The sequence below is a fragment of the Gambusia affinis genome, linkage group LG01, assembly GCF_019740435.1.
Source record: "Gambusia affinis linkage group LG01, SWU_Gaff_1.0, whole genome shotgun sequence".
Taxonomy (NCBI): domain Eukaryota; kingdom Metazoa; phylum Chordata; class Actinopteri; order Cyprinodontiformes; family Poeciliidae; genus Gambusia; species Gambusia affinis.
The window spans coordinates 7,985,951-7,995,694 of record NC_057868.1 but is presented as its reverse complement, the minus strand read 5'-3'; the positions used below and the strand labels follow the sequence as shown (position 1 = coordinate 7,995,694).

At 40.3% G+C, this 9,744-nt stretch overlaps 1 protein-coding gene across 1 annotated transcript; it reads left to right on the top strand.

Moving 5' to 3' along the window:
- Positions 1–825: 825 nt before the first annotated feature.
- gnat2 (guanine nucleotide binding protein (G protein), alpha transducing activity polypeptide 2) lies at positions 826–9,733 on the top strand. The gene is made up of 9 exons (XM_044116558.1): positions 826–1,169; positions 3,594–3,636; positions 3,903–4,044; positions 4,161–4,318; positions 4,419–4,547; positions 4,818–4,947; positions 5,030–5,183; positions 7,038–7,253; positions 7,542–9,733. Exons 1-8 carry the CDS (start codon positions 1,064–1,066, stop codon positions 7,226–7,228), a joined length of 1,053 nt encoding a protein of 350 aa, XP_043972493.1. The 5' UTR covers positions 826–1,063; the 3' UTR covers positions 7,229–7,253; positions 7,542–9,733.
- The last annotated feature ends 11 nt before the right edge of the window (positions 9,734–9,744 follow it).

The window sequence follows — 9,744 nt, the reverse complement described above, 5'->3', positions numbered from 1 at the left end:
ATGTACAGTTTCTCAGTATTCGGCTTCTGACGAGCGGTGACCCAACAGCGCCGAAGACAACGCCCACTTCTCTCCGCCTCCGAACCACACAAGGCGGCTCGCAAGATTCGCCGCTTCGATCCTGCAGGATAATCTGACCGGGTTTAACCTCCACGTCTCCTCCTCAAAACAATTGCACAAATGCAAGTTTTACTCTGGTGCATTTAAATGTGTGAGATGAGATCCCACTGGAGCTGAAGCAGATTGTGTAATATGTGCTCCACGCTTTCAGGTCATGCCGTCGCGGAGACCCCTGTGTACGGCACTGTGCAGCCACGGCTGCCATATTTAGCAGCCACCTCACCACCTGGGATTTAAACCTCTTAGCCGTAAGAAGTTTATAAGATCTTAATGCCGGCCTGCCTCATCCATGTGACGGATGCTGAAGTCAAGAGTGCATCAGGCATGAAATTCAAGTTGGGATGAGAGGAGCAACACTTGTAAACTGAAGATAAAATCTAAATGGAGAACGTTTCTGAAATGCAAACAGTAAATGTCCTGCATCCTTTTCTCTAAAACAAGGAGTAAAAGTTTTCCTCCATGCCTGCGCTTCATATGTGTACAGCCAATAATAGTCACAGGTAGTTCTGAACATGCATTGTATGTTGAGTCACATCAGATCAATGAAAAACAAGCAAATATGGACATCATTGTCTTTCACTGCATCCTGACATGTCCGAGATCCTTTTCTCCTTCTTTTACCTCAATCCCCACCGCCCTCAATAGACTAAATGGATTGAACGGCCAATCAGGAAGAGGCCCCTCCTAAATCCTGGTTTAAAAACAGGGAATTAAGAAGTGAATCTCTACCGGTGAAAGCTGGTGACTTCATTTGAGCCTTTACGACACTCCATCTAATCAAGATACATTTCAGGGAAGCTCAGCCCCTCCTTTCCGAGTTCCTTCCGCTCTAAAATCACCTTTCAGCACAATTAGTGCTGTGATTTGGATTCTCTGCAGGTGCTCACATAGACCCCTCAAAATTTCCTTCCTCGAGGACCTTGAGAGTGCGGAGGAAGAAATCATGGGTGCAGGAGCAAGCGCTGAGGACAAAAAGTCCAAGGAATTGGAAAAACAGCTGCAGGAAGACGCCGATAAGGAGTCTAAAACGGTCAAACTGCTGCTGCTTGGTGAGTCGTTGTATATGAATGGACCTTGTTAGTTGAAGTTGTGCTTTTTGTCTCCAGCTGCAGGTGATGGTAAGCTCTTCAACTGATGGGTATGGGGTTCAGAAGACTCTGAGTACAGATAAAGCTTTTAAAATCAGGGATAACTTCAGAGAAGATGTTTGAGAGAAATCAGAATACTTACACTTTTAGGTTTGAGGACCAAAGTTCAAACTAACCATAGCAAGACATTTGACTAGCAAAGGTTGGAAGATGAAGGTTTCACTCTACTCACTTCTTTCATTTTTAATGTCTCGCATTTTGGATTTCGACCATTTGATTTTGGTTTAAACTTCTTTCCGGATCTTTTTGCAACAACTGAGATGCAGAGATGAAGCTTTAACCCACTCCCACAGTTCAGGATTACACCTCAGATAAAGGAAATCATCAGACAGAGGAAGTGGAAATCATTTGTCTGTAGGGAATCTAATCCACAACCTCAGAGAAAGTAATTATTAAACTTATAGACAGAAGATAAAAACTGATGGTGAAGTATTTTGACATATTTTCACACTGATGCTTGACATTTAAGTATAACTATACTGTATAATTAATGCCCACAGTTTGACTATATTTCAAAGTTTCCTTACAAATTTGGTGATTTTATTGAAATAACAGCCTCTGCTCCCGGCTCACCAGCGGCTGCTGACTTTCTGGTTCTAACAAAAGGACGCAGCTTCTTAAAAGATCACTGACTTTAGTCTAAATGAATCACAGCCCTGCAGTGATACCACAATCCGATTAGCTAACAGGTTTAGTGCAGATCCACTTGCTGAGGTCTTTGTTGATTCTCAACTCACACATGATGTGTAACAAAAATGTTTTAATGGTATTTACATCCGACTGTCATAGTTCTGATTCTAGATTTCAGACTCGGCTATATATTATCCACTGGTTGACATTTCTGGATATGATGTAGAATTGCATGATAATAACCATCAGAAGGAAACTGTAGCTGGTCCCTTTTTTAAAGGTTTTTTGGCAGGAACTCGCTGTTGTCTGTCACTGACAATGACAGCATCAACATATATTCAGCGGAGAGCCCCCTGGTGGTGGGAGAGAAGAACTACAAATTTCAAACCATGTTCAACAGGGTTGCAGAAGATTTAAATATTGAGAATAATCTGCACAAATGTAAACACTGATTATATTTTTAAACATAGTCTTAAGCTCACATGAAAAATGTAAGACCTGTAAAGAAATTCGGACAAAAACATCAAAGACACATTGAAAGTAGCTAAACCTGCTTTAAACCAGTGAACTATAAAGAGTACAAATGAGATTTCTGAGCTTAAGAAGAGTTACATTGATTGTTCATTTCAATAATTTATTTGCTCATTTAATGCACATTGTTGATGAAATTGGCTAAAAAACATGTTCATAAGAATCTATTCAACAGTTCCTGTATGACAAACATATAGAAGCGTAAACCTGTAATCAAAGTATCTCTAAGTAAAACAGAGACTCACAGAAGGCATGATGATGGTGCTAGCTAGCATTTTTTTAAATATATTTTTTGAATGACAAAACGTTTCCCACCCTCCACTCACTAATGACCACTACAGCCAACCTGGGATCTCCTTTAAAAAGGTTTGATGAACCCTTTAAAAGCTCAGCAGTAAGTCTAACAGCTTAGTGTGGCTGAGAAAGGCAGTCATTCCTCACTGTTCTCTGACGCCATAAACTCCTTCTGTTCAGCGGTAGCTTTCATGGAAGTGCAGAGCCTGATCTGCTTGGAAGCTCTTCTTCAGCCAGCACATCCAATTCTGCTGCCTAAATTATGTGATTAACCCACATGCTCATTTGCATGGTCATTGTTCAGATGCAAAACGTGAGACTGAATATTGTTCACTATGCATTGTGGTTTTGCCAATGCACAATGTCTATTGACAGGGTGGGATTTTACCGGAGGATGCAAAATCTTCAGGAACATGAAAGAATGCCGGAGAACCAAATAACTTTGGAGTAAAATTCAACAACATGATGAAAATATTGGCCTTTTTTGGTGTGATTTTGGTCTTAGAGAACTTTATAACCACCCAAACCTTCCTGATTACTCCAAGCTAACTTTGAGCTAGCTCTTCAGCAAGATACATGAGCCTATTTTTAAGTAAATAATTCCTTAACATTGATGATAAAGCACTTGTTCCATTAGCAGACTGTTTCACTTGTAAAATGGGAAAAAAATGTCTTGCTGAGAAGTGAGTTGTAAGTTAGTTTTATCTGTTTTATATTTGCACTGGAAACTGAACCAAAATTACTTTGCAATATTTTGTGCTTTTGCATTGTGCATTGTTTGGATCTTAAATACACACATTTGAATGATGACAGAAAAATGTTTTAAAGAGAAATCCAGATATCCTCGCTGACATTTTCCCTCTTTTCCAGGCGCTGGTGAATCAGGAAAAAGCACCATAGTAAAACAAATGAAGTAAGTATTAAAATCCAATGCTGGAAAATGTCTCTGTTTTTTTCTTTTTTGAGGCGATGAGAGTAAAGAAAATCCACATGGTGGCAGTGTAGACATTAGATCGACCAAATATGAACAGTCGGAGCTCTGGAGCTTGTCATTCAACTTCTGATGTTTTTTTTAAACAACTTTTATTTACCAATGTTCTTTTTATGTTGTTTCAAATAGACGTTCGTCCACCTGAGGCAGAATCAGTGATGAAAAGTTGTTTTTCTGCTCACACGCAGGATTCTCCACCAAGGCGGTTACACGAAAGAGGAGCAAATGGAGTTTAGGGCGATCATCTACGGCAACATCCTGCAGTCTACTCTGGCCATCATCAGAGGCATGGAGATGCTCAGCATTGATTTTGGCGCGCCTTCCGGGCAGGTGGGCTGCGGACGTTTTCTGACGCTCTCGAACTCCAAAGCAGAATTAAAAACAAATAGGCTAAATAAATAACCTTGTTTTCCATGACCTGTGCTTATCGTGCATGAAACTCGTAGGAGGATGCGCAGAAGCTGCAGAACTTGTCAGACTCCATTGAGGAAGGGACAATGCCTCCTGAGCTGTCTGATGTCATCAAGAAGCTGTGGAAAGACTCTGGAGTGCAGGCCGCGTTCGAGAGAGCCGCTGAGTACCAACTGAACGACTCTGCTGGATAGTGAGCAGCTTTAACCACATAAAAACGCCGATCACTGTGTAGATACAAAGGGCATATATGTAAGTCTTGATTGCTTTGCTGTTCGTCCTGACATCTTCAGCTACCTCAGCGAAATGGACCGAATCTCTCTGCCGGACTACATGCCCACCGAGCAGGACGTGCTGCGATCTCGAGTCAAAACAACCGGTATTATCGAAGAGCAGTTCTCCTGCAAAGAGTTGCACTTCAGGTGAGCTTCAACGTTTACATAATGATGGAAAACGAGTTGACTCTTGATTGCACTGTCCACGGAAACATGTTGGCCCAAAGTTGACTTCCTGACCTGGTTTGATGCAGGACAGCCTAAAGTAAATAATTAAACCCGTAGTTAATTTGAACAGATTTCAAAATCCATGCGGCCCGATAGGCAGGTTAGCTTAGAAATGAAAAAAATTAAATCTAAATAAAGGCTCCCATTTTGGCCACTTCAGAGCTTGCTTCAACTTTTTACGCTTTACAGGATGTTTGATGTGGGAGGTCAGAGGTCAGAGAGAAAGAAGTGGATCCACTGTTTTGAGGGTGTGACCTGCATCATCTTCTGTGGAGCCCTCAGTGCTTACGACATGGTGCTTGTAGAAGACGATGAAGTGGTGAGTCTGAATGGCTGCCATGTTGTTTTAAAAAAAGAAACAAAACATGTCGTGATGGTTTCTGTGTCTCTGGTCCTTCCAGAACCGCATGCACGAGTCCCTCCATCTATTCAACAGCATCTGCAACCACAGATTCTTCGCTCTGACCTCCATCGTGCTTTTCCTCAACAAGAAGGATCTCTTCGAGGAGAAGATCAAGAAAGTCCATCTGAGCATCTGCTTCCCTGACTATGACGGTACATTCATCAGATGCCAACTTATTGCGAGAGTTTCACAGGCTGAAAAATACCCTAGTCTTATGTTATTTATACCAAAGAAAAACAAAAATGAAGTGATTCAGCTGCTTTTCCAGGGACTTCACCCAATGTTGGGGGCAATCAGAGGCTACAGTTTGAATGGAAGCAGCTTCTGGGGTATTTTGAAAGACAATTTAAAAATTTGAAAACGTACGTTCTCCATATATTATGTACGTCATATATGTATATTTGTACTTTATGAATATAAAATATGTACAACAATTAAGGGCTTGCATTATCTAGAACTTATGTTGTGGCTTTTTTAATGAGAACATTAGTGAATTGTTTTATCTGGAGATACAATGAAGCTGTAAAATATCCAGTTATGAAACCTCTCTCAGTAAAGTGAAAGACTTTCTTGTATAGCTTTTACAATCAGTGGCTAGAAGTTATTCTTGTTTGTAACATTCAGGCACCTAAAACTCCTAAAACAAATCTTTCTGCACCAAAAGTAGTTGCATTGCCTCCCAAACAGGGCGAGGCTATTTATGAGGGGGAAAAAGCAGCACTGAATTTATCTATGCTCCAACACAAGGCAGAAACCACAGTCACACTTTCTCTGGCATTTTATTAAAAGAAATTTAAACCATAGATACTATAATGGGAAATTATAGATCACAGAAGTCTGTGATTATCTTATCATTTAATTTAGTGGACGAGCACCTCAGCTCCAACAAACCTTGACCAACTCTGAATATCTGCAACTGTGACTCAAATACAGCAACAATGACGCATTGATAACATTATGTAGTCTCGATCTATGCTGCCACTGATAAAGATTCACTCACCTTAGCATGCTGAATGTTTGAAACTGAAATTACAAATGACAACACAGCTGTTACCTACATCCTTTGTTTATCTTGAGTGCACCTATAGGGATGGCCCATCTTTCAATGCAAGATCATCCATCGTCTATAGCAGGGGTGCCCAAACTGGGTCCTTCAGGGCCGGCATCCTGCATGTTTCAGTTCTCTCCCTGATGGTGGTAACAACCTTTTCAGCAAGTCAACGTTCTTCTCAGGCCTTCTAAAGAGCCATCGTTGGATCCAGATGTGTTAAACCAAGGAGAGAACTAAAACATGCAGGATGCCGGCCCTCCAGGACCCACTTTGGGGACCCCTGATCAATAGTCTCTTTTCCTTGCAGCTTTGTGGGGGGCTGGTGCCTATCTCTCCAGCAGTCACTGGGCGAGAGGCGGGGTACGCCCTGGACAGGGCGCCAATGGGCAGTTGTTTATAAATAAAGAGAAAGATTAATAATAACAACATGAGATGTTCATGTCAAGTTAAAAGTAGCGTACCCTGTCATGATGCAGCAGGACACTGGGAATTCCACGCCACTAATCCCAACACAAATGCAGCATTTAAACTGGGTGCGGATCACAGTTGACATATACATCATAAGATTTTCTCTTTTTTTCTCGTCATCAACCCTCATTTCAGTCAATCTCTACGTAGGTTTAGTTGACTAAAATGTAAAGTCAAAGAGGAATGCACTTCCTAAATAATAATAGTAAGTAATGTTGGATGTTAATTATATTATCTTTCACTTCTAACAATTCCTGGGATCTGATTGGGTGCCATTTCTGTCTCTCTCACTCATTTTTACTTTATTTCTTGACAAATATCTTAAAGTCTTAGTGTCCTTCGTGTTCAAATTTGTCATTTAGTGTTTTTCTAGCTTTTGGTCTGGAAGGAAATATGCTAATATAAGAACAAAAAAGGAGTATTAATGAAGACAGGGCAGTGTGGGTTTATGAACTGATGCCTGTATATGTCGAAAAACGTCTTTCAGGCCCCAACACGTATGATGATGCCAGTGGCTACATCAAGACACAATTCGAGGATTTGAACATGAAGAAAGGTCAGAAAGAAATCTACTCCCACATGACCTGTGCCACAGACACGAAGAACGTCGAGATCGTGTTCAACGCCGTGACGGACATCATCATCAAAGAAAACCTTAAAGACTGCGGTTTGTTCTAAGCAGCTCCAGAGTGACGGGAGAGAGGTACGAGATCTTTAAAAACTGCCTTCACATACAGTAACGGGACCCACATGAGGCAGAGCCCTGCAAATTTAATTAAGTCAATATTCTCTGGCCGTAACATGAGAAAACAGAAACTCAAGCAACAAAGGCTGGACCCCTGTGGACTGCTGAGGATGACAAATATAAATAAAAAGTCTGATGCAATCCCCATGACGACTTGTGATAAAGTCTTTGCAACCTCCCAACAATTTGCTTTTATGTTTTCTTAAGCAGCTTTTAAGAACTTTTCTTTGCCTTCTCTCGTTTCAGAACATCTTTTTCAACCGGAGCCCCGCACACATTGTCATTAGGAAAGAAGTGTACCGACGGGGCACAGGGCGTCCTCAGACTGTTGTGTTTTATGTCATCATCTCCACGTCAAGTTGTGGCTGAACGCTCCTAGAGAACATCATCGTCTCCCACGTTACCTTCCTGCAACTCTCTGCATGTCCAGCTGGGTAAAAACTGATACGAAGTCACCATGTGAACGCTGTGGAGCCTCAAGTTCCTACACAACTAAAAGATTAAAGGTTCGAAGATGAAATAGCTGCTTCTATGATTATCGTTGAGTTTTTAAACTTATAAATTGTAAATTATAATTGATCTGAAAGCCAAGCTCTGTGAAAACAATTAAAGCCATCTGGGAAAAGTAAAAAAAAAAAAAAATATTCTGAATAGACAATTTTCTTTGTTTTGTTTTTGAGTGCAATAGTCTCTGAGATCTTGATGTTTAAGCTGAAAAGTTGCTGAGCAGATATCTCTGATGTTCCCAGTGCTTGCAGTTTGTCCAGATTACAAACCCAATTGTGCATGTATCTAACCTACATAGTGTTAATGTACTGAATTCACTTAACATTTTATTGTGATGAATAAATCTGACAACAACAAACATGGTAGATGAACTTTGTACAAAGAATAGACGAGTTATATTTTGAATGATGAGTTATCTGGAAACATGTGAGAGGAAAACACTAGAGAATGGATGCTTTATGAGAAAAGGGAAAATGTTCTTTCTTATGAAATGTAGAGGCTTGAAATAAAAATGCATTAACCTCACGTGTGTGTGGGCGTGTGTGTGTGTGTGTGTGTGTGTCTTTGCTTCAGTTACATCTTCATCCACTGAACAAAGTAGTGGATGATGAGGCCCATCATGGCAGCTTCAGCCTGTTGCTGCTGCTGTCTAATAAATATCCTGTTTTGATGTAAGTGGAAATGGCAGCCAAGTGAAAATCATCACTGATAAACAACCTAAATCAAAGTTTTCCTTTAATTGTAACAGAGCGCAATTCAAAAGTAGAACTAATTTAGTGTCTGTCTAAAAATTCATTTGTACAATGATGAAGAGATTTTGAAGACGTTAGCTTGGTCAAAGTCACATCGGCACGAAGCCCTCTATGGGACATGGGGAAAATCTTTTTCTCTTGCGCTCCCTCACAATATGCTTGCTGTAATATTTGCTGGTCTATTTTGTATACAGTCACAAATGTCAATTAAAACTTTCAAATATATACACATTTAAAGAGCCTCATTGAAAAATTTATTTATTATTAACTCTTTGATTGAAAGTCGATTTATTCACTGCATGTTTATGTCTGTTTGTGTAAAGTTGAGATGAAACTGCAAGTGAAAACGACCCTTTAACCCATTCAGACAACCAGCACAACAGAGACACAATCAAAACTGTCAGATGACTTATTTCCCCGTGATAATAACTCAGAAATAGCCCAAATAGTTTGGATGTATTTTTTCTTCGTTTCCTACTTACAGAAAGTTTCTGTTTATATCATAGGTTTGTGGTGCATTTCTCTCTTACAGAAAAAGATATAAAACTTCAGATATTCCACAACGAGATATTAACATGCATGGAAAAACCTCACGAAAGCCTTATGTAATAGCAGAAAGTACGATGGATGCCGTAAGAAAGGCTTACAGTGTTCAGTTATGCCACTTGAACTAATCAGTATATTATTGCGAGGGAACGCAAAAGAAAAAAAGAAATCCCCATGTCCCCTCTGGGGCTCCGTACATTGGAAATATCTGTTTGAAAAGCTGATTTTATATATATATAAAACCCCCCTCCTTTTTAAGCATCTAAATTAAATTCAAACTCAAACAACTTTCCACCATCATGCCTCATGGTGGATGTGAGCCACTTATGCTGATCTGCTGAGTTGGTTCTCTGAAATCACAGCACTTTTTATTACATCCATGAATCTCTAATGATTGGAGAAGTTGCAGGCTTGATTGGTATTTTAGAGACTTTCTGCTTCTCCACCAGACATGCTTGTCTGTTTCTCGAACACGGCCCAAGATGGAGCTTACCAAGTCGTAAATTTCTGTGGGAACATTTTAAATTGGCTGCTGCTTTACCTTCGTTATCCAGCGGAAGCAGCGAGGGTGCATTTTGTTCTCCAGATAACTGCGCTGACATTTAGGGAAATTTTCTTTTTACCATTTGTCACAGCAGTGGCAA

Coding starts and splice junctions, on each gene's coding strand:
- gnat2 (XM_044116558.1), top strand. CDS start 1,064: ATGGGTGCAGGAGCAAGCGCTGAGGACAAAAAGTCCAAGGAATTGGAA. Junction 4,045..4,160: donor TTGGCGCGCCTTCCGGGCAG/GTGGGCTGCGGA, acceptor TGAAACTCGTAG/GAGGATGCGCAGAAGCTGCA. Junction 5,184..7,037: donor CTGCTTCCCTGACTATGACG/GTACATTCATCA, acceptor AACGTCTTTCAG/GCCCCAACACGTATGATGAT.